This window comes from Odocoileus virginianus, chromosome 26, assembly GCF_023699985.2.
Source record: "Odocoileus virginianus isolate 20LAN1187 ecotype Illinois chromosome 26, Ovbor_1.2, whole genome shotgun sequence".
Classification (NCBI taxonomy): domain Eukaryota; kingdom Metazoa; phylum Chordata; class Mammalia; order Artiodactyla; family Cervidae; genus Odocoileus; species Odocoileus virginianus.
The window spans coordinates 13,443,041-13,467,815 of record NC_069699.1 but is presented as its reverse complement, the minus strand read 5'-3'; the positions used below and the strand labels follow the sequence as shown (position 1 = coordinate 13,467,815).

The 24,775-nt window shown below is 40.3% G+C and overlaps 1 protein-coding gene and 1 non-coding gene across 9 annotated transcripts in view; both read left to right on the top strand.

Moving 5' to 3' along the window:
• Window positions 1-24,775, top strand: part of ANO10 (anoctamin 10) — a 245,179-nt gene that overhangs the window by 16,044 nt on the left and 204,360 nt on the right. For 4 of the 8 annotated variants that reach the window (XM_070455527.1, XM_070455525.1, XM_070455526.1 and 1 more), the window contains exons 2-3: window positions 23,413-23,570; window positions 24,001-24,111. The exons of 1 other annotated variant lie outside the window; for it this stretch is intronic. In XM_070455527.1, the coding sequence (XP_070311628.1) occupies window positions 24,030-24,111 (82 nt within the window). In that variant the 5' untranslated portion in view covers window positions 23,413-23,570; window positions 24,001-24,029. Of the gene's footprint in view, window positions 1-23,412; window positions 23,571-24,000; window positions 24,112-24,643; window positions 24,767-24,775 lie in introns of those variants that run through there. 3 more of the 8 variants (XM_070455529.1, XM_070455531.1, XM_070455535.1) reach the window with 2 other exon arrangements.
• On the top strand, window positions 21,068-21,136 carry LOC139031370 (small nucleolar RNA SNORD36). The gene has a single exon (XR_011483839.1). It is a non-coding gene; the product is annotated as a small nucleolar RNA SNORD36 (small nucleolar RNA).

Genomic DNA, 24,775 nt, shown 5'->3' with positions numbered 1-24,775 from the left:
TCAATGCTTTTGGGTATATTTACAGTGTTATAAGCATATCACTGGTGTTTAATTTCAGAACATTTTCATCTGAGCATTTTCATGTTCAGAAGGAAACATTAGCATCTCTTTCTCCCACCAGCCTTAGGCAACCACTAATTTATTTTCTGCCTCTACAGATATGTCTGTTCTGGATATTTAATACAAATGTTATCGTACAATATTTGGTCTTTTATAACTGACTTCTTTAATTTAGCATTTGTCTTTGTTATCATATAACAACACTTAGTTCCTTTTTATGACCAAATGATATCCTGTTATATGAACATACCACATATTATTTACCCATTTGTCAGTTGATGGATGTATGATTGGTTTATGGTTTTTGGTTATTATGAATAATGCTGCTATGAACATTTGTGTACACTTTTTTGTGTGGACAATCAGTTTCAGTTCTCTTGGGTATATACCAACGAGTAGGTTTTCTGGATCATGTAGTAACTTCATATTGAACATTTTGAAGAATAGCAAAAACATTTTCCAAAGCAAGCACAGCATTTTACATTCCCACCAGCAATATATGAGGATTCCAGTTTCTCCACATCCTGTTATTGTCCTTTTTTTGTTTTTTAAGCCACATGTCACAGCATTGCAGCTTGCAGATCCTAATTCCCCAAGTGGGGATTGAACTGATGCCCCCTCCAGTGGAAGCATGAAGTCTTAACCACTGGACCACCAGGGAAGTCCCTTGTCATCCTTTTCGATTAAAGCCACCCTACTCGATGTGAAATAGTATTTCATCATGGTATTGATTAGCTTTTCCACCTGATTCAAAGCACCAACTCATTGGAAAAGACCCTGGTGCTGGGAAAGATTGAAGGAAGAGAAGAAGAGGGCAACAGAGGGTGAGATAGTTAGATAGCATCACTGACTCAATGGACATTTATTTGAATTTGAGCAGACTCCGGGAGATAGTGGACAGGAAAGCCTGGCATGCTGCAGTCCATGGGGTCACAAAGAGTCGGAAAACTTAGTGACTGAACAACAACAAGTGCTACTGATTTTCAACATCTTTCTTGTGCTTGTCAGCTCTCTATATATCTCTTGTGAAGAAATCGCTGTTCAAATCCTTTGTCTATTTTTTAATGGTTATGCTAGGTCTTCATTGCTGCACTCAGGTTTTCTCTAGCTGCAGCAAGCACGGGCTACTTTCTAGTTGAGATGCGTGGTCTTTTCTTTACTGTGGCTTCTCTGGTGGAGCTTGGGCTCTAGACATACAGGTCAGTAGTTGTGGTGCACAGGCTTAGTTGCCCCAAGGCATGTGGAGTCTTCTCGGAGCAGGGATCAAACCTGTGTCCCCTGCATAGGCAGGTGGATTCTTAACCACTGCACCACCCAGGGAGTCATTTGTCTGTTTTTACTTTCTTCCTTTTTTGTCTTTGTCTTTTTTTTTTTTTTTTTTGGTCTGTTTCTTAATTATTTGTCTTCTTTATGTTGTGAGTTACAAGAGTTCTTCATAAATTCTGGATGCAGGTCTCTTATAAGGTGAATTTCTTGCAAATACTTTCTCCCATTCTGAGTGAGAGTTTCATTGATGGTATCATTTATCCCAAAAAACTTTTAAATTGTTATGAACATCTGTTTTTTCCTTGATTGCTTGTGCTTTTGGTGTCATGTTTAAGAAACCATTGCCCAAGATCATGATTTTTTAATCTTATGTTTCCTTCTAAGTGTTTTATGATCCTTCCATTTGTGTCTTTGATACATTTTTAGTTAATTTTTTAAGTATGGTATGAAATAGGGGTCCAACTTCATTCTTTTGCATGTAGATATCCAGTGGTCCTTAACATCATTTGCTGAAAAAACTATTTTCCCCCATTAACTCCTTTGCCAAAAATTAATTGACCATACACATAGGGGTATAGCCTTAGACTCAATCCTATTCCATTGCTTTGTCTATCCTTATGTAAGAATCATGATGTCTTGATTACTGTAAGTTTTTAGTAAATTTGAAATGTGGATGTGTAAATAAAATAAGTTTGTTCTTTTGCAAGGTAGTTTTGACTCTTCAGGGTTCATTGCATTTCCATATGAATTTTAAGATCAGTTGTCAAATGCTGTGGAAAAAGGCAGCTGGAATTTTGACAGACATTGTTCATATCTATGATCACTTCAAGGAGTAAAATGTGAAATGAGATGTATTTCCATTTAGTTCGGGCTTCTTTAATTTTTCTCAATGATATTTTGTGATTTTTGGTGTCCATGTATTGAACTTCTTTTGTTAAACTAATGCCTATTTTATTTTTTTATTAATCTGTATACAAGGTTGTGTTTTTAATTTCCTTTTCAGATTGTTCATTGATAGTATATAGATATATAGTTGATTTCTATGTATCGATCTTATATCCTGTGACCTTGTTGCCTCCTAACTAGTAAAAGTCTTATATTAACTCTGATAGTTTTACTGTGAATTCTTTAAGATGTTCAATATATAAGGTCATGTCATCTGTGAATAGAGATAGTTTTAATTCTTCCATTTCAAAGTTGATGTCTTTTATTTCTTTTTCTTGCCTAATTGCCCCTGGTTAGAAATTCTAATATGGTATTGAGTAGAAGTGGCAACAGTAGACTTTCTTGTCTTCTTCCTGATCTAAGAGTGAAATCACTCAGTGTTTCACCATCAGTGTGATATTAGCTGTGAATGTTTCTTAGATGTCCTTTGTAAGGTTAAGGAAATCCTTTTGTATTTCTAATTTGGGAAGTGTTTTGCTCATAAAGGATGTTGGCTTTTGCCAAATGCTTTTTCTGCATCCACTGAAATAGTCATGTAGATTTTTCCTTTAATCTATTAATATTATGTGTATGTGTATATATACTTTATTTAGGTATGTATATTTTACAGGTTAAACCACCTTTATAATCCTGGGATAAAGTACTTCCTCGAGCAATATATTCCCTTTAATATGTTGCTGCATTTGGCTTATTTGTAAGGGATTTTTATGCTGGGAAAGATTGAAGGCAGGAGAAGGGGACAACAGACGATGAGATAGTTGAATGGCATCACCGACTCAATGGACATGAGTTTGAGCAGTCTCTGGGAGATGGTGAAGGACAGGGAAGCCTGGCGTCCATGGGGTTGCAAAGAGCCGGACACAACTGAGCCAGTTGAATAGCAACAGCAACACATTCACAAGGGAAGTAGGTCTAGCTTCTTTTCTGATGTCTTTGTCTGGTTCTGGTATCATGGTAATATTGGTCGTATACATTTAGTTAGGAATTGTTGTTCCTTATAGTTTTGAAGGAATTTGTAAAGGATTAGTGCCGAAACTTCTTTCAGGTTTATGCAGAATTCGCCAGTGAAGCTATCTGGACATGGGAATTTTTACAAAATTACTAAATCAGTCTCTTTACTTCTTATTGATACAGTGTTTAATGTCTTCTTGAGTTAGTTTTTGTCTTTCTAGTAATTTGTACATTTCATCTAGGCTTTCTAATTTGTTGTCATATAATTGCTCTTAGTATTTCAATATTCTTTTTTATTTCTGAAAGTCCAATAATGCTGATCCCTCTTTCATTCTTGGTATTAGTACTTTGCATTTTTTCTCTTTTTCTTATATAGGCCAGGTAATGGTTTGTCAATTTAATTGCTCTTTCCAGAGAGCCAATTTTTTGTTTCTTTGATATTCTCCATCGTTTTTCTATTATCTATTTTTATTTATTTCCACTTCAGTATTTATTTTTTCCTTCCATTTGATTTTTGTTTGGTTTGCTCTTATTTTTAAAAATTTCTTAAGGTAGAAAATTAGGTTGCTGATATAAACTGTTACTTCTTCAATACAGACATTTACAACTGTAAATTTCAGTCAAAACATTGGCTTTATTCTATATGTTTTACTATTTCATGTTTCATTTTCATTCATGTTATTTTCTAATTTTCCTTATGATTTTCTTTTACCTATAGTTATTTAGGAGTGTGTTGCTTAATTTCCACATATTTGAGACCACCAGATTTTCTTTTTTATTGTTGACTTCTATTTTTATTACATTGTTGTCAGAGAACACTCTTTGTATGTTTTAAGTTATTTTAAATGTACTGAGGCTTGTTTTATGATCTGGCATAGAGTAAATCTTGGAGACTGTTCCATGTGCACTTGAGAATAATGTGTATTCTGCTGTTGGTGGGTGGAGTATTCTGTAGTGTCTGTTAGGTCTCATTGATTTATAGTGCTATTCAAGTTTTCTGTTTCCTTGTTTATCTACTCTCTTGATTTTTCTATTATTGAAAGTGGGATATTGAAGTCTCTGAATTGTTGAATTTTCCCCCTTTAATTTTGTGTTTGGTGGCTCTCTTGTTAGCTCCATACATGTTTGTACGTGGTATGTCTTCCAGAAGAACTGACTCCTTTATCATTGTAAAATGTCCTTCTTTTGCACTAATGACGATTCAAGACTTAACACCTATCTTTTCTGGTATTAGTATAGCCATTTCAGCTCTCCTTTTGGTATTGTTGACCTGCTACGTGTCTTTCCATCTTTTTACTTTCTGCCTATTTATGTCTTTCAATTTAGTTGAATCCTCTTTTTATGCCAATTTGTGCCTTTTGAGTGGGATGTGTATTCCCTTTGTGTTCCATACAATTCCAAAGTGTATTCCAATGCATTCTATTGATATGATAGGAATTGCATCTGTCACTACATTTTTTTTTTCTGCATGTCTGATGTCTTTTTGTTCCCCTGTTACTTCATTACTGTCTTCTTTTGTATTAAATATTTTATAATGTATCATTTTAATTCCCTTATTTCTTTTACTGTACTTTGGTGCCATTTTTTCCCATAGATTGCCTGGGAATTACAATTAACATTGTAACTTAGAACTATCTAGTTTGGATTAATACCAATTTAAGTTTAATAGTATACAAAATTACAACATAACTGCAACTAAATGTTGAACAAAACTCCAGCATGACTCCATTCTCTGCTCCCTCTATTGTCTATTATTGTCAGATAAATTACATCTTTACACACATTATAAGCACATCAGCCAAGTCTTATAATGATTGCTTCAGCAGTTATCTTTTAAATCAGATAGAAGAAAGGTACATTTATACTGTCCTTTATGTTTACATATGTATTAATTTACCTTTACTGGTGCTCTGTATTGTTTCATGGGAATCCAGGTTCCTGTCTAGTATCCTTTCATTTCAGCTGAGGACTCCCTTTAGTATCCTTCTAAGGTAGGTCTGCTAGTGGTTAATTCTCTCAGCTTTTGTGTACCTGAGAAAGTCTTAATTTCTCCTTCATTATTATAGGGTAGTTTTGCTGAATAGACTTAGTTAGCAGTCTTTTTCTGGGCTCCAAAATCACTGCAGATGGTGATTGCAGCAATGAAATTAAAAGACGCTTACTCCTTGGAAGGAAAGTTATGACCAACCTAGATAGCATATTAAAAAGCAGAGACATTACTTTGCTAACAAAGGTCCATCTAGTCAAGGCTATGGTTTTTCCAGTGGTCATGTATGGATGTGAGAGTTGGATTATAAAGGAAGCTGAGTGGTGAAGAATTGATGCTTTTGAACTGTGGTATTGGAAAAGACTCTTGAGAGTCCCTTGGACTGCAAGGAGATCTAACCAGTCCATTCTAAAGGAGATCAGCCCTGGATGTTCATTGGAAGGACTGATGTTGAAGCTGAAACTCCAATACTTTGGCCATCTGATGCGAAGAGCTGACTCATTTGAAAAGACCCTGATGCTGGGAAAGATTGAGGGCAGGAGAAGGGGACGACAGAGGATGAGATGGCTGGATGGCATCACCGACTCGATGGACATGGGTTTGGGTAAACTCTGGGAGTTGGTGATGGACAGGGAGGCCTTGTGTGCTGTGGTCCATGGGATCGCAAAGAGTTGGACACTACTGAGCAACTGAACTGAAAAAAGCAGTCTTTTTTTCAGCACTTCAAATATATCAATCATCACACTGTCTTTTGGCTTCCATGGTTTTTGATGAGAAGTCAACTGCTAATCTTTTTGAGGGTCTTTTGCACATGAGTTGCTTTTCTCTTCCTACTTCAAGGTTTTCTCTGGCTTTTCACAGTTTAACTCTGATGTGTCTAGTTGTGAACCTCTTTGAGTTTGCTGTAATTGAAACTGGTTGTGTTGCTTTGATATGCAAATTAATGTTTTCATCTAATTTGTGACATTTTGGACCATATTTTTTAAAAAAATACTATCTTTTCTTTCCTCTTTTTTTCTCTATTCTCTCCTCTATGACTTCAATTATGTATATTTTGGTATGATTGATGTTTTCCTGTAGGTCTCTGATACTCTGTTTATTTTTGCTCATTTTTTTCATTCTGGTCCTCGAACTAGATAATCTCAATTGATTGATTCTTCTTGGCCAGTTCAAACACTGAGTCCATGTAGTGATTTTTTTTTTTCTATTTCAGTTATTATACTTTTCAACTCCAAAAATTCCGTTTGATTATTTTTTAATAATTTCTATTTCTTTATGAATTTTCTACTTTGTTGACATGTTCTTCACACTTAGTTCTTTAGACATGGCTTTCTTCTTTGAATACTTTAATAATAATTTGTTGTTGTTGAGTCACCAAGTTGTATCTGACTGTTTGCAACCCCATGGACTACAGCACACTAGGCTTCCCTGTCCTCCACTATCTCTGAGAGTTTGCTCAATTCATGTTCATCCAATTGGTGATGCTAACCATCTCATCCTCTGCTGCCCCCCCTTCTTTTTCCTTCAATCTTTCCCAGCATCATAGTCTTTTCCAATGAACCAACTCTTCACATCAGGTGGCCAAAATATTGGAGCTTCAGCTTCAGCATCAGTCCTTCCAATGAATATTCAGGGTTGAATTCCTTTTGAATTGACTTGTTTGATCTCCTTGCAGTCCAAGGGACTCTCAAGAGTTTTCTCCAGCAGCACAGTTCAAAAGCATCAATTTTTTGGTGCTCAGCCTTCTTTTCGGTCCAACTCTCACATCCATACATGACTACTGGAAAAACCATAGCTATGACTAGGTGGACCTTTGTCATCAAAGCGATGTCTGTGCTTTTTCATAAGCTGTTTAGGTTTGTCATAGCTTTTCTTCCAAGGAGAAAGTGTCTTTTAATTTCATAGCTACAGTCACTATCCACAGTGATTTTGGAGCCCAAGGAAAGAAAATCTGTCACTGCTTCCACTTTTTCTCCTTCTGTTTGCCATGAAGTAATGGAACTATATGCCATGATCTTAGTTTTTTGAATGTTGAATTTCAAGCCAGCTTTCACTCTCCTCTTTCACCCTCATCAAAAGACTTTTAAAAAATTCCTTTTCACTTTCTGCCATTAGAGTGGTATCATCTGCATATCTGAGGTTGTTAATATTTCTCCTGGCCATCTTGATTCCAGCTTGTGATTCATCCAGCCTGGCATTCTGTGTGATGTACTCTGCATAGAAATTAAATAAGCACGCTGACAGTATATTCCTTTCCCAATTTGGAGCCAGGCCATTGTTCCATGTCTGGCTCTGACTGTTGCTTCTTGACCTGCATACAGGTTTCTCAGGAGACAGGTAAAGTGATTTGGTACTCCCATCTCTTTACGAATTTTTTATAATAGTTGGTTTTAAACTCTTCGTCCAATAAGTCCAATAGCTGTGCTTCCTCAGGCACAGATTCTCTGGACTGCTTTTTTTTTTTTTTGTCCTTTCTTCATTCTTTAGTGGGTCTTTTGCTTGGGATTTTTTACTTTTGAATAACATAATTTTTGCTGAAGACAACATTTCATCTAACATGGTAACTCTGGAAATCAGATGATTTTTCCTCTCTCCCCCAGGTTTGCTAAGGTTCTCACTGTTCACTTTTGCTATTGCTGCGGCTGCTGTTTGGTTGGCTTCATGATTTTCCTGATGTGATTCTTAAAGTCTATATTCTCTGCCATGTGTGGCTGCCAAAATACTGCTTAATTAGTTTGGTGGTGAGCTAATAACTGGACAGTGGTTTCCTTATACTTTTGTATCCAATAAGTCTCCCAGCCTTTCCTTATGTGTGTGTTGGGGCAGGCTATTTACATGCTGGTCTTAATCTTCATTTCCTACTTGCATAGAACTTCAAGCTCAGGAAGAGATGAAAGATGCACGCTGCCCTGTGTGTGCATGTGGCATCTAGATTCCCAGGAATATGTCAGAGCTTTACAAAACCTCCAGTGAATATCACACTCCCCAGTTTTTGTGGGTTTTTTTTTTAAAGTTTTTGGTCAGCCTCTTGTTAGCTATAAATGACCTAAGGCAGCTTTAAACAGTTAAACAGTTACTGCTGTTTATGTAGTAAGCTTGTTTAATCTCTATATAAACCTCTGAGTTCTGAGCTAGTATTATCCCTACTTATGAATGAAGAAGATGAGATCCACAAGAGTCAAGTCTATGCATATGTCACACTGTGGCACAGTGATTGCATAAAAAATTCCAAACCCTGCAGTCTGTCTCCTTCCAGAGCCCAAGGGAATATGACAGGAAAGTAATTTGAAATTAGACAGATTTGAGTACTTTGGATACTAAGTAACCCAGCCTCCTGGACTGGACTCAATAGGTGAAGGAATGATTCTCTAATGACAGAATTTGAGACATCAAAGGTTGGAAGGCAGAAAAGAATTTCCTCCTTTGGGAAGAGAGGGCGCTTTTCCTCTTTCTCACCTTTTGCAACAAGTTAGTGTTTACCTTCATGACAGGGATGACTGCAATATTTGAAAGGGAGGATTTCGTGTAACCAATAACAATTTGTCATTTTGGAACCGTGCTGAAACTAAACACTCCTAATGGTCCATGTAAAGAACACAGAGACCTCTGACTCAGCATGACTATGGCTCTCTGAATGTCATTCTTTTAGGGCTACAGTTTCCTCCCTGTAAAATTTGGAGGCTGGATTAGATGACTTCTGAAGTCCCTTTCACCATAACATTGCTGAAACTGTGTAACTCAGATTGGGACTTGAATCCATGGATAGGACTTGAACCCAGCCAAACCCCGACTGGGTCTTGAACCAATAGTCTTTTAACTGACACCACACACCTGGTCTCAGGACTTATTGAAGCTCAGGTTCTTGACATCTCATCCCAGAAATAATTCAGTGAGAGACAAAGTGATAGGAAAGAGGCCTAAGTGGAAGAAATACACTGTACAGAGTTTGGGCCATCTCAGAAAACGACAGTGGCACAAGGGTATGGGCTTGTCAGTTTTTATAGGATGGGTTGGCTAATGAATGAGAAGAGTATTCCAGCTATTTTGGGGAAGAAGATGGAAATTTCTAGGAATTGGGCCACCGCCCACTTTTTGACATTCATGGTCAGTCTTGGAACTATCATGGTGCCTGTGGATGTGTCCCTTAGCTTGCTTATGTGTTATAATGAGTGTATATTGAGGTTCAAGGTCTAGTGGAAGTTAACTCGGCTGCCATCTTGGACCCACTTGGTTCTAATTAGTTTATGTCATGTGCTTGGGCTATGTCATTCTTTTAAAGGTTGTGCCCTGCTCACTTCCCTCTTATTTCATTGATATGTTACATGTTTAACTCACAGACAAATTCAGAATCAGAGTGACACCTGCCATAAGACCGGAGTATAGAGGAGCAGGACAGTTACCATACAGGAGTGCAGTCTCTGCTCTCTCTCCTTCCCTGTCATCCCTGCTCAAAATCGGGGACTGGGAAGTGTCCCTTTTATAAGCATAGGAAATAGAACTCCTGGTAGCTTTTGTTTTTACTTTATATAATAGTGAGTCAGTTAAGATTTATTCCCAAGGTCACTATTCACTGACCCAAAGGTTAAGTCATAACTTTGATCATGACTCAGCAGTAGAATAATAAACCTCCCGTGGAAGTTTTGCCACTGGTCAACTGAGCAACTTGTAACCAGCAGAGCTGTTTAAAAACCTTTGCTAGAACCTTTTAAAAGCAAAGAACTAGAAATATGTCTAGAAATATCAGGGTGCAGAAATGAACTCAGAAAGTAGCATCTGGGGTTTGACTGTAAGTCAAGGGATTTTGTTTTTTAAGCAAACATACCGGAGCCTGTGCGATTCTCAGGTGGTGCGGTGATAAAGAATCTGCTTGCCAGTGCATGAGATGCAAAAGACTTGAGTTCCATCCCTGGGTCGGTAAGATCCCCTGGAGTAGGAAATGACAACCCACTCCAGTGTTCTTGCCTGGAAAATTCCATGAACAGAGGAGTCCGGCGGGCTAGTCCATGGGGTCACAAAGAGTCAGACGCAACTGAGTGCACACGCACACACCAGAGCCTGTACTTCCTCCTATCTGACTTCAAAGCAATCACCCCAGAGAAAATTCCAGCACAAAGCATTTTAAGAATGCTTTAGTGGAATCTTCTTCAGAGGCAGAGAATACCGTCTTTAGTGTCCTAGGAGATCGACCTTAAGCCTTTGAAGGTGGACTTGATTTGTGAAACCAGTCACAAATTAGACCAGAGCCTTGTATAGTAAATAAGGAAGATGATCAAGATAATATCACACTGAATTTCTTTCCTTTTAAAAAAATGTGTATTTTTAAATTTATTTATTTGCCTGCACTGGGTCTTAGTTGCTGCATTCGAACTCTTAGTGGCATGTGGATCTAGTTCCCAAACTAGGCACTGAACACTGGGAGCACAGAATCTTATCCTCTGGACCACCAGGGAAATTGCATCTCACTCAACTTTTAAATGACGTGTGACCTAATTTTCAGCTTCACTCTGTCAACTTTCTAATTTGGTGGTGATGGAATGGAACTATTATTTCCTACCTTTGTGCTGATATGTTGGTGTGTATTTGTGATGCTGTTGGGATGTCAGGCTCTGGCAGGCACACACTGTGTGCTCAGAGGCAGAGAGGTGTAAGTGAAAAGGGTTTAGGAGGGCCTTTTTACAGTGGTGTCGGCAGGACTGAGAGAGACACTGGGCAGAATGGAGCGTGGATCTGGAGCGGCCAGGGGAGGACAGCACTGGTCTACCATTGTGAGCGTTGTTCCAGACAGTGAAGGAGAGGTTCAGTTCCCCCTAGAGTTAAAGTGTCTATTTGAGGATCTCGCTTCTCACCGAGGTTTGTTCCTTAGTCTGTGTGTGCTCCTTTATCTTAAGTTAATGTCTAAAATCAATCAAGTTATTCCTGTCTGAGGAAAATATGGGTTTTTTAATAAATGGCGTTGGGACAGAGAAAAAGCCATCTGGAAAAGAATGAAAATGAGTCTGAACTTCACACTATTTGAAATAAACTCCAAATGGATCAGAGACCCAAATGTAGAACATGAAACCAAAGAAGTGAATTACTTTATAACTTGGAAGTAAAGAAAGCCTCTCAAAAGGAGGAATAACATAAAGGAGGAAGAGGTTAATAAATTTTACTACCTAAAAACAAACAGGATGAAACACTGTCAACAAAATCAAAAGGAAAATGACAAACTGGGAGAGAATATTTGCAACTTATTTCACAAATGAGGGCAAGTACACAAAGAGCTCTTAAAAATGGAAAAACTGTGTATGTCTGGAAAAGATGAAAACTCTAACCTGAAAAGATACATGCTGTATAGCTTAGGAAACCATACTTAATAATAAGCCATAAAGGGAACGAATCTGAATCTAAAAAATGAATCGTTTTGCTGTACATTTGAAACTAACACAACATTGTAAATCAACTCTACTTCCATAAGAAAAAAAGAAAAGACACACACACCCCAGTGTTCATAGCAGCCCTGTTTATAGTAGCCAAGACATGGAAACAACTCAAGTGCCCATCAATGGATGAATGGATAAAGATGTGTTTATGTAATATTAGCTATAAAAAGATGAAATAATACCATTTGCAGCAACGTGACAGACCTAGAGATGATCATACTAAGTGAAGTAAGTCAGAGAAAGACAAATATATGATATCACTTGTAGGTAGAATCTGAAAAATGACACAAAAGAGCTTATTTACAAAACAGACTCACAGACATAGAAAACAAACTGGTTACTCAGGGGAAAGAGGAGGAGGGATAAATAAGAAGTTTGGGATTAACAGATACATACTACTGTATATAAAATAGGCATTTTATTCTTTTTGATGCAATTGTAAATGGAATTGTTTTCTAAATTTCTTTCTTTGATAGCTTGTTATTAGTATATAGAAAGGTGACAGATTTCTGTATATTGATGTAGTAGTCTGTGACTTTACCAAATTCATTTATTAGTTCTAACAGATTTTATCAATCCTCTGTCAGATTCTTTAAACATGTTAGTATGGCTAAGGGTAACAAATGGTTCCTCAATAAGAACAATATCTTGGCATATGATTTCATTTATAGTAATCCTCAATTCCCACAGTTATTGTTATTTTTTAATCCAGAAGGAAAAGGATGAATTCTGAGTGGTTCCAGCTGTTCGCAACTCCCTCTGGCTGCCGCTCATGTGGCAGCCTGTATGGTTGTGCTCGAGTTGGCTAAGGATTTGTAAAAAACCTCAGTTTTGGTTTAATAGAACCACAAAAACTTACCACGGCGGGCCACTGAAACACAATAAAGCCTTTGTTTACTCGCATGACTGGGGAATTAGACACTCAACCGTGACCATCTATTAAAACTGTTAGAATTCAAAAAGCACTAAGCATGAAATCCTATTGAAAACCTGTCTCCTTTTCTTAATTATTCATTAGTTTCCTCAGAGTCTGACAGACCTTCAAGGTCATTATTATGAATATTGGTTATCACTGTAATGTGGCAATGGAAATGTGTATTTTAAAAGAGTTTTGTTTAGTAGAATATTGCAAGTAAAAGAAGTCATCATTTTATTGGGTGTGTGTGAATCTCCCCTTCTGCTATGTGATGAGGAAAATGGGAATATTAGAAGCAAACCTTGCAGAGTCTTTTTGGTTTGCAGGGGCCTGGAAGTTGAGGGTGCATGCTAACTGGGGTGCTGGTTTGGGGAGAGGGGATGAACTGGTGCTATCAGAGATGGCAAGTTCTCTACTGGACGGGGTGATGCTTTGCTGCCAATAGTTTTTTCTTCTTCAGCCAACATTGATCCAGACGCCTTCTCTTTACTATGCTTTGTGCTCATTTGAAGATGTCATCAGAGCAGATTTGGTTGAGAGGAGCAGCTTCAGTAAACTCTTTCCACAGTATGAACTGGGAGTGTACTTTCCAACCATTTCTTCCCAATCCAGAAAACATGCAACCACTAGTGAGACCTGTGAAATTTAAACCCATTGACTATAAATGTGTCTAATGACGGATGTGTTCAAACATCAGTTCTTCAAGCGGAGTGTTGTAAAGTGGTTCATCTTGGAGTGGCGACTGTCCACTGTACAGATCTAGGAAAGACATACATGCTCTTAAAGGATGAGTTCATATAGACATTTTAACTTTACAGTGTTTTAACTTTGACTGAACATTTGTTTTTGCATCTCTTATACTGAAAATCTTGATTTGTAATTTTTGTTTTGTCCTAATTCCAATGATATATTTGTTTTCTCCTAGATTAGAATTATAACACTATATTAATAATACATTTTGGAGTGAAGTCTCTGAAATTTCATTCTCTTCATTTAGCCTTAGATCAGATCCCACAGGGAGTAGATTATCAGAGTACTGAAATAATTCTGTTCTCTGTGTAGCTATGTTGCCACATTTCAAATAAAGTTAGGCTCATTTGTCCCAAACTGTTTTCTACTTTAGGGATTTATTTTTGTCTTTTTAAAAAAGTCTTTTGAATATATAAAAGTTACATGATTCCAAGCTAAAAACTGTGTGAAAAGATGTCCTAACCCAGTAATTAAGCAAGAAAAAGAAATAAAAGTTATCCAAATCAGAAAGGAAGGAGAAAAACTAGTACTATTTTCAGATAACATATAGTATATAGAGAAGGCCCTAAAGACTCCTAACTTCTCCATGATTCGCTTGTTTTTAATGGAGACCTTTCCAATAGAGACAGAGGCTGAGGTTAAATTTTCAAGGTTCCAAATATATGAAAGAATAAAAAAGTCAAAGCAAGGATATAAAATGTTTAAATTGTTAATTAAATATTTTAAACATCCACATTTAATGAAGTACATCTTTTAACACAAAAGTGCAAGAATATAGTTATACTAATTACAGGATAATGACAAATATTAAACTCATCATATATAACCATTACTACCATGGTCTGTTGAATGGAAACAAAGTGAAATTTGCTTGATAGACACCTTCCTTCAATTTTGTGTGTATATCTCAGTAACTACTTCTGTACCTGTGGAGATGATGTTTTAACTTAAATCTGGAAGCGTTTGTGAATGTAGAATATGCACCAAAGGACTCCCTTGGCCTTGTAATGACCCCTGTAGCAGATACAAGCATAACCCACCTGTATCCCCTCCTGACTGTTTAGTGGCCAGCACTGTATCTGGTAGCTTGAGAGTGCCTATGGTGCTTCCAGGAATTGCAGCCAGAATTACCAGAGAACAAACATATGAGATGCCAGTTCGATCCCTGGGTCAGGAAGATCCCCTGGAGGAGCGCATGGCAACCCACTCCAGTACTCTTGCCTGAAGAATCCCATGGACAGAGGAGTCTGGCGGGCTACAGTCCATAAGGTTGCAAAGAGTCAGACCCGACTGAAGTGACTTAGCACACATGCATGCATGCACACAAACCTATTCCAGTCAACAGCTCTCAGCCAGCTGCCTCACCTATCAGGCAGGAGACTGTAGTGTGCTCTCCACTGGCTCCCGGAGTTGCCCAGGGTGGGTTCAGTCCCCTCCACCCACAGATGGCCTGCTTGACCACACCCTCCATTCCCCACTTCTCTCCTTCACGCCCCTACCAGTGCCCCCTGGCTCTCCTCTCAGATGAACTGCTTGCCGCGAATCCTTGTCTGGGAGTCTTCTCCTGAGGAAACCCACACTAAGACAACACTGATTTGGGTGTATGTTTTTTGCCTTTTTGTTAAGGATTCGCCATATGAGAATATTTACCTCTCACTCACTGGGCTCCTCAAAGAGAACCTGTCAGAACTCCCAAATTATGGGAACAAAATAAATGCAAACTATGAGTCACAGTAAGTCACAGACCTTTAACACATTCCCTTTTCCTATTTCATCTGTTTGCTCATTTCTATTTCTATAGATTAATGAACTGTGTGAATTTATAAAAGTCACAATTCATTTTTGTCTATGGACTTAGGTGTACTCGACGACACTTAAATAGCAGAGTAATATCTGTAGGATATCCTGGAAGATGTCAGATGGAAGGATTTTATTTTATAAACAACAGAAGTTTCTTTTTTTAAAAAGTATTTATAAGGCTGCACTGGGTCTTCGCTGTAGCATGTGGGATCTAGTTCCCTGACCAGGGATCAAACTCGGGCCTCCTACATTGGGACTGCGAAGTCGTAGTCCCTGGACCACCAGGGAAGTCCCTGAATGATTTTAAATTATGTCCAGGATACATGAAAGAAGACGGGGAGATGTGTAGGGCTTTCCAGGGTTCAGAGCACCAACTTTTGACGTGAGTAATGAGCAACAGTCGGGGCTCGGGGACTCAAGTTAGGCTCAGAAAGCTTTGCTTGCCATGACAGAAGTAGATGCCAGCAGTAAGATGTCCTGAATGATGCATGAGTTGTTTCACGTGGCTTCAGGAACCTCATCTTGTGGTGGGACCAAAACAGTCATTTTTGCTGCACTCATCGTGCCCAGGAAGAACAAAATTGGCAGCAGCATGACATTTGAGCCCTCATCATGAACAACTCCTCTTTCCTCAACAGCCTTCTGCCCAGCTCCATGGACTGCTCCTTGTTTCCCTAGTGTGTGCTTCACTTTCCTGCCTCCCTGTACCTTTGCTCACATCTCCCTTCTTCCCTAATGCCTATCTACTCCTCCCCGGCTGCCACCCAGCTCACATGTATCCCTGTTCCTTTCCTCAAAGCCTCCGTGGATGTCACATGTGCCATGTATCCTCCCGGAAGTCCCTCCAGCTCTGAGCGCGTATCCCTCTTCTGATCGCCTATAGTACATTTATGCTTCCTGCGCTAACTGCAGTTGAAAGTGAAAGTGCTAGTCACTCAGCTGTGTCTGACTCTTTGTGATCCCATGGACTGTAACCTGCTAGGCTCCTCTGTTCATGGAATTCTCCAGGCAAGAATACTGGAGTGGGTTGCCGTTCCCTTCTCTAGGGGATCTTCCCAACCCAGAGAAGTCTTCAGTTGAGAAGATCCGAACTCAGGTCTTCTACGATGCAGGCAAATTCTTTTACTGTCTGAGCTACCAGGGAAGTCTTCAGTTGAGCCTTGAACAACATAGATATAAGCTTCACAGGTCCCCTCCATGTGATTTATTTCCCAATAAATAAGTATGTACTACAATACTCCACGATCTGCTTGGTTGAGTCTGCAGAGTGGAACCTACATCAGTAGAGGGCCTGCTGTAAATGTGTTCACAGATTTTTGACTGCCAGTTGTCGGTGCCCCTAATCCCAGCATTGTTCAAAGGGCAGCTGCATTCTTTAGCTTAGAACTGTGTGTTTAGGTCCTGACTGCCCTACATGTGTGAGCTCAGTGAGGGGTCGCCAGTGTGGAACGCAGGAATGCGGGAATGCAGGAATTTTGAAAGTCACTGTATGGAACTGGAGTGTTTGGGGTTATAGATTTTTCATCTGTCTTAATTTTAATTGTTTTTGGTGGGTTGGGTTGTGCAGAGGAGTAAACAGGAATTCCAGGTAAAGGGAAAACATGAGTATACACACACATCCAGCCCTTGTGCGTGTGTGTTTGTTGAAAGAATGAAGGCGAGGAAGGAAGGAAGGAAGAAAGGAAGAGAGAAAGGGAAAGAAAGAGGAAAAGGAAGAGAAAGGGGAGAGAGAAAGAAAGTTACACAAAAGGAAAGAAGGCAGGGCAGGAGGAAGGGAAATTTCCAGGAAACTCAAAATCACCTGATTTCCTCTGGAGAGAGAAGCTGACTCACTGAGGCATAGGGAGAGAGACCTACATTTTACTGCCTTCTCTCTTCTAGTTTTTACTTTGGTACTAAGTACCTGTGTTGTGTAGTTTAACCTTTTTAAGATTAAAAAACACAGAAAGACGATATCCAGTAAACTTTGTCCTCTTACAAAGTGTCTGTGACTCTGAGGTTGGCTGCCTTCCCAGGCTGCAGAAGACACTTCTGTTTTGGAAAAACTCCTGAGTTGGGCTGATGGCAAGGCTACTAATTGTCAGGAGAAAGTTCCACACGGGTCTTCTGAGTAAAGGCACTTACATGTTGGCTCCAAACTATGTTTTGAAGGATGGATTGTATAGCACACAGCCTTGAAATGGAGCTGGTTTCTCCCTGTGCAGCAGAGGGCAGGTTTGTTTTCTGTCTAGAATAATAAAGATAATATCTCCCTCAGGGGTCAAGGTTGAGCAGGCTTACTACTGCCCCATTAGAAGTTACCTAAACCCAGAGTTTCTTAGCCATGGGTGTGTGTGTTGAATCTATCTGGACTGCTTCACAAATTCTTCCCATGGGGACAAGGTGAGCTGACAGAAGCATGGAGCTCAGACTGAATACTGTGCAATGAGTAATGAAGTCCTCTATCTCTGACCCAGGGGTCTCGTGTCTTCTGTTGGCATCTATGAAACTGACAGGTTAACTTACTAGCTCACAAGTATGGTAAGATGTCATACCCTTTATAGTTCTTGGCACTAATGATAGAGGTTTTGATTGTTGAAGATACTCATCCTAATCAAAATCCAAATATTTAGGATGAGCAGTTCTCTTCAGGTGAACAATTTCACAGAGGAATTCTATTATTTCAATGGCTTTATTTCAGGAATGTGTTAGATACACAGACAACAGAAAAGAGCCATGAGCCATTTAGCCTGCTCCCTGCTAAGACAAGAAATTGAAATAACACTGGGAGCCATATTGTGTCCTTGGTTATTTGGCAGATATCAAATGGCCATTTCTCTGTTATGTGTTTCCAGTAAAAACATGGTAGAAATAAAACAGTTTCCCCAAGATACTAAAAACACATATATAATATTTCATCTACTCTAGCAAATAGGTGCTTGTATTCAACACTTACAGGGAGGAAGGAAACTGTTTATACATTTCTTTCTAGGAGGATGAGATGGGTCTTTTAATAAGTGAAAGTAAATTTCTGCTTTTTATTTTTAGATGTCAATATGGAAAACCTCAAAATTGTTTTTTCTTTAAGTCACCTGTCTATGATTTTTTTTTGCTGTTATAGTATCTAGAGGGAGATGTAGGAGATGCGGGTTCAATCCCTGGGTTGGGAAGATCCAATGGAAGAAGAAATGGCAACCCACTCCAGTATTCTTGCCTGGGAAATGCCATGGACGGAGGAGCCTGGTGGGCTGCAGTCCATGGGGTCACAAAAGAGTCAGACACAAGTGAGCATGCATGCACGTGGTAGCCAGAACTGACTAAAACACTTATCTTTGATGAAACAAGGAGACATCTGAGGCTCCAAACCATACAAAGCTGACGGCAGCGATCCCCAGGGTGGTGTGGATCAGTACGGACATGGCAGAAGTGGAGTCAGCACACCCATGTCATGAGAGCAGATCTCAGGTGGGGCTGGTGGATCCTCCAAGGCGAAGGGCTCAGAGTAGATGGTAAGCAAAGCCAAAGCTCAGCTCGAAGAGCAGCATGCAGAGAATGAAGGCAGAAGCAAAGAGGGCAAAGCTCAGGGAAGACGCAGGCAGAAATAACATGTATTTTCAGGAGAAAACCTGCCAGCGAGCTCGGAGAGAGGAGGACCGTGCTATGAGCAGCCCTCCAGCTGCCTGTTGTTTCCCTGAGAAGAAATAAAGGCTACATTCACTCACGTAATGCCAAGCCATGAGAAAAACTCCTTCCAGCCAGGAACCTGAACCCTACCAACATCTAAAGCCTGCAGGCAGCTCACGTGAGAGAAGGTGAGACAGAAGGTAAAACAGGAGCTGGTAGCACTTCAGAAAGAAGTGAAGGGGGAGAGAAAAAGTCATCAAAGAATTGAAGGAAAACTGGAAGCAGTTCGTGAAAGAACAGACACTAAAGAAAACTCAACTAAGGACCACGGAGAGCAGGAATGAACACAGCAAGATAGAGTTTCAAAGGATTAGAGAGTAGGTTACACTTTTCAATAGGGAGATCAGAGTAGGACTTGTTGAGAGAATGACATCTTAAAGTCTTAACAGGGGTGAAGGGGTTAGCTGTACTCTAGGGATATGCTCAGTTGCTTAGTTGTGTCCAACGCTTTGTGACCCCATGGACTGTAGTCTGCCAGGCTCCTTGATCCGTGGGATTCTCCAGGTAAGAATATTGCAATAGGTTGACATTTCCTCCTCCAGGGGATCCTTCTGACCCAGGGATCGAACCTGTGTCTCCTGAGTTAGCAGTCGGATTCTTTACCACTTTGCCATCTGGGAATCCCATGCTGTAGGGAAGAGTGAGCATATTAATGTCAGAAATCAAACAAGGAGGAAGCAAAGTATAATTTTCAGATGGTGTGACTAAAATTGGAGATTGTCATAGAATAAACCACTTATAAACTGTAAAAGATTTTATTCAGAGCATAAAATTTGTATGCATAATGTTCATGTAACAGGTAACAACAACCAAATAGAAGCTATAATGGAAGAAAAGATCTTGTTTATACTAGTGATGAGAAAGGTAAATTACCTGGGAATAAACTTCATAAGAAATGGGAAAGATTTATGTGAAGAAGTGCTAGGTAAGGGGTTGGAAGCCTAAAAATAGCATCTGGTTCCCTACTTAGATGTAGTCTCTTGAGATCAGGAAGGTGGAAGTTAGAAAACCATCCTCCTGTGGCTTCTGGCCCTGGCACAGGAGAAGGATGTGGTTTCATTGCAGCTAGTTCCTTCTTTATTCTCAAGCTTCCCAGGTGTCAAGAATCAGCAGTGGTTGTGGCAGCTTTTTGATCCAACTCTGAGATCCGGGATCACAGAATAAGATGCCCCTTCTCTACAGTCAGGCAGAGGCTGTGGCTTCAGCCCTAGCATGTCTCCAGTAGCCTCAGAAGTTGCAGCTCCCTTGGTGGACCAGTTTGGCAGTGTTTTTCACTCCAAGATATCCAGCCTAGAAGTGCTTCTCCAGGCCTCCCAATGATTTGATAAGGACTTAATTCTGTTTATTCAATCTCTTCCTGTGTAAAATACACAAGGTAATTTCTGTTTTCTGTATTGAAATTTGTCTGACATATTTGATATTGGAAGTGGCTGCAGAAATGAGACCCTCAAGATGGGAATCTGGGATTGTGTCTGACCTGGCTAGGTTTGAAGATAGTGGTGAACTTGCCACTGGGGGAAAATATGCAGTTCTGTGCTTAGTCACTCAGTTGTGTCCTATTCTTTGCAACCCCATGGACTGTAGCCCACCAGGCTCCCCTGTCCATGGAATTCTCCAGGCCAGAATACTGGAATGGGTAGTTGTTCCCTTCTCCAGGGAATCTTCCCAACCCGGGAATTGAACCAGGATCTCCTGTGTTGCAGGCGAATTCTTTACCAGCTGAGCTACCAGGGGAAATGGGTTATAGCAAATCTAAGGCATGCAGTGGAAAAAGTTCCATAAATAATCCCCTATGGTTGCCTGGTGGAGAAGGAAATGGCAGCCCACTCCAGTACTTTTGCCTGGAGAATCCCAGGGACGGGGGAGCCTGATGGGCTGCCGTCTGTGGGGTCGCACAGAGTCGGACACGACTGAAGTGACTTAGCAGCAGCGGCAGCAGCATGGTTGCCTGGAATGAACAAGTTTACTTAAGGGCAGGCTGCAGTGGCTGCTCTCCTAGACAGTCGTGATGGTAATGAGGGATTCAAGAACTGATGGGGTGGGTTATATTGGAGTGTTTAAAGAAACAAAATGGTGTATTGTAAAAGTCAAAAAATACAGAAGTAAATTTAATATATGGTAACAGTGGCATTTAAAATCTATCAGCTGAAAGATGGATTAGTTAGTAAATGAGGTAGGGCAGATGCATAGCTATCAAGATATCAAGTAAAGTTGGATCTAACCTACATAATTTGCATAAAAATAAATTCCTGATGGGTCCAATTTTTAAAGGAAAATGAAATCATGAAACATTAGGAAGAAACCGTATTGCAATCATGTGAATTTCTCAGTTAAACCTTCAAGTGGAAATACATGAACTTTTTAACCCTGAGCAACTGCTACCACATTAGCTTTTCTTTAAAAAAAATTATTGGAATATAGTTGCTTTACACCATTCTGTTAGTTTCTGCTGTATAGAAAAGTGAATCCATTATACATATACATATATCTACTCTTTTTTAGATTTTCTTTCCATTTAGGTCACCACAGATCCTTGAGTAGAGTTCTCTTTGCTAAACAGTAGGTTCTCTACATTAGCTTTTAAGTTAACTGTTTTTATTCAAAATACACTCTAGAGTTAATGCTGTCTTCCAGATTGTGATCTTCCTGCCTGCCCTGTGCTGTAAGATGGGGTTCCCTATTTCATTTTTTTTTTTCATTTATTTTTATTAGTTGGAGGCTAATTACTTTACAGCATTGCAGTGGTTTTTGTCATACATTGAAATGAATTAGCCATGGTCCCTATTTCATAATCAAGGAGAAGGCCAGGCTGGAGCGTCTGGTCCATGGGAAGACCTTTACACACTGTGGCCTTCATGCAAGTCAACTCAGAAGACAAGGGCACACTGGCTAAACTGGCGGACGTCATCAGGACCAATTACAATGACAGATATGGTGAGATCCACCATCAATGGGGAGGCAATGTCCTGGGTTCAAAATCAGTAGCTCATATTGCCAAGCCAGAGAAGGCAAAGATCAAAGAATTAGCCACCAAACTTGGTCAAGTGTACGTTATTGAGCTTTCTGTACATACAAGTATTAAAAAGTTCTTCTTCCCCCCCAAAAAAAAGAAGAGAAACCATAGAAGGATTTTCAAAGTAATACAGGAGAGGTGAGGTCTAAATATAATGTAACTAAACTTAGTAAGTAGTAAAACAAAAGTTTGGTAAAAATTGACCAATTAGAAATGGGAAAGGTCTGCATGACCAATAAAATAAAAAAAATCAAAGGGGAAAAAACAAAGCAAATAAAATAGCATATGAGAAGTCAAAAGACATGTCAAGCTGAGAACAAGTTTTGACATTCATTTCTAAGAAAGGAATTATTTTTATGATTACATGAAGTATTTCTATATCCAGTAGAAAAGTAGACAGAAAACATAAATAATTTGTAGCAAATGAAATGCAAATATCTTATCATTCATAATAAGAGCAATATAAATTAATATATTTTTTCATTTATTGATAAGTTCTGGTTCTGGTCAAAATGGAGTAACTCCATTGCAGCCTATGTCTGCCACTGATTACTACTGAAACCTCTGGACAAAATATGAAAAGGTTGCTACAAGGTGGAGAAAGGGGTGAAAATTCATGATTGTTTTTTCTTCTCCCTTCTTTGTCCTGGAGCTTCCTTAGTCACAGTACTTCATTACTATAGTACAGTGACATGGATAATTAGACCCTAATAGAAAACCTATCCCTCTGGGTCAGAGGAGATGGGAAAAGGGACACTTGTATGAAGTAGGGGGAGAATCTCTTGTCAGTTTTTCTCTTTCCCCTCAACCTTGCCCTGAGGGCAGCCCCAGCTGCAGACAGCACAACAGATATAAAGGATAGCAAACTCCAGAGGAGCTCATCTTTCTGGCCAGCAGAACTAGATAAAGGATGTTCTGAGTGCCAGAGATTATGAAAGAGATGCCCCAAAGAAGAGTGGTGGAGAAGGGAGTCCCTAATTCTGTGTAGTGGTTTGTTCTGCAGCCACAGCTAACTGACACAGGAGTCCATATCATTAACTGAAGTCTACCATTTGTGTTTTCCAACAACTGATTTGTCATACTTAGAGTTTTAATGTGTTAATTGTAGAGATGAAAGGAGACCATCTTTGTGAAAGGCATTTTTAATATTTCCATTCAATTTTTATTTTTCCAGTCCTTCCAGCATATAAATATCAGAAGATGTTATATGGAGAGATGGCCATAAATTCAAGGAATGAGAAAATAGGAAGTGTGCAGGTGAAAAAAAAAAAGTCCACTGAGAAATGAATGTCTAAACCTACTGAACCTCGTAAACAATTTGTCCTGATTTTCAGAAGAGAAAGAACTTCTGGCCCCCTACCATGATGGCCATGGGAGAACTGATCAATAAGTTGTGAGCTGCTATGACAGAGCATTAGGAGTCTAGAAAGATCAACACACAGTCCCTTCCAAGTAACTAGGCTTCTGTGCTCTATCCCTGGTCTCCCTCTTTCCTGTCTTGAAACTGGAGAACACCAGGCAGGATCAGGGGATAGAAAAGCAGACCCAGCTTCTCTGGCATTGTAGGACTTCAGGCATCTGGCTGGAATGAACGGCGGGAGAAAGGGTTCATTCACTGTTTTCTCTCATTCCTTTTTAGAGTTATTGCATGCCTACTGGGACCCTTAACTGGGGATGTATCACGGATAAAACTGAACAATCTCTGCCCTTGTAAAGCTTACATCCTAGTGAAAGACTGACAAAAAATAATATAAAGCGTTAGAAGGGGATGAGCGCTAAGGAATAAAGTATGTTAAGGTAAGATGGTGGGATGGACTGGAGAGCAGTCCATTAAAGAATAGTTAGAAAGGGCCTCGGTGAGAAGATGGGATTTGATTCCAGATTCCTGTGAGGGAAGGAAGGAAATAAATCATCTCCTTAATTAACAAAGAGCTTTGAAAGCAGAAGGAACAAAGCCCCAGGGCACAGATCCCGAGGTGGGAGGTGGCAAAGGTGGTAGAGGGTGTCTGGTGAATTCCCGACAGAGCAGGGAGACTAAGGTAGCTAGGGTGGAGAAAAAAGAGAGTAAGGTTTTCTCCGAGGTAGGGGAAGGCGGGGCTAGGAGGCTATAATCGATAAGATATTTGACTATACTGGATACGAAGTTTTAATAATATACTGGATTTGGACTTTTCATTACCTGAAAGTGAATTTCTACTAAAATGAGACTTGTTCTTATATTTGAAAGTGACAAGAAAGTTGGATTCTGGACCTTCTATGCTCACTCAGTCGTGTCCGATTCCTTGCGACCCCTTGGACCACAGCCTGCGAGGCTGCTCTCGTCCATGGGATTTTACAGGTAAGAATACTGGAGAAAGTTGCCATTTCCTTCGCCAGGGGATCTTCCCAATCGGTGGCTCGATCCAGCATCTCCTGCGTCTCCTGCATTGACAGGCGGAGTCTTTACCACTGAACCACCCGGGAAACCCCAGTTTGGGCGTTAAGAGACAGGAAAAGAGGAAAATGTGAAAGGGGCCTATTTCTTTAGGGGTCGCCGTTGGACTCTTGGAATGACAGCCCAGTCTTAGGAGGCCCCGCCTCTCCACTTTGGTCCTGCCCCCGTCCCGCTGGACAGCCCTGCGAGGCCCCGCCTCTCCTACCGTGGTCCCGCCCCCACGCGGAGTGACAGCCCCAAAGGCAGCCCTTTTCCTTAGCAGCCTCAGCTCTCATTGCAGGCGACAGCCGGGTTTGGCTCATCTAGCGTTTCTCTGGGGCAGCCAGGTCTCCGCCGGGGGGTGACTCACCGCTAGGCCCCAGCACCAAGCCCCGCCCACCCCACCGCGGCCCCGCCCCGCCTGCGCGAGATTGCGTCTCGGGCCCGCCACGCCCAGCGCTCAGCGGCGCCCGCCCGGCAGGCCCCCGCCCGCCTCCAGCAGCGAGAGTTGCTCGCCCGGCCTCCGGGACTCGCCGGCTCTCGGGCCCGCCCCCGAAGACGTGGAGCGCTGAGGCGGCGGGTGAGCCGG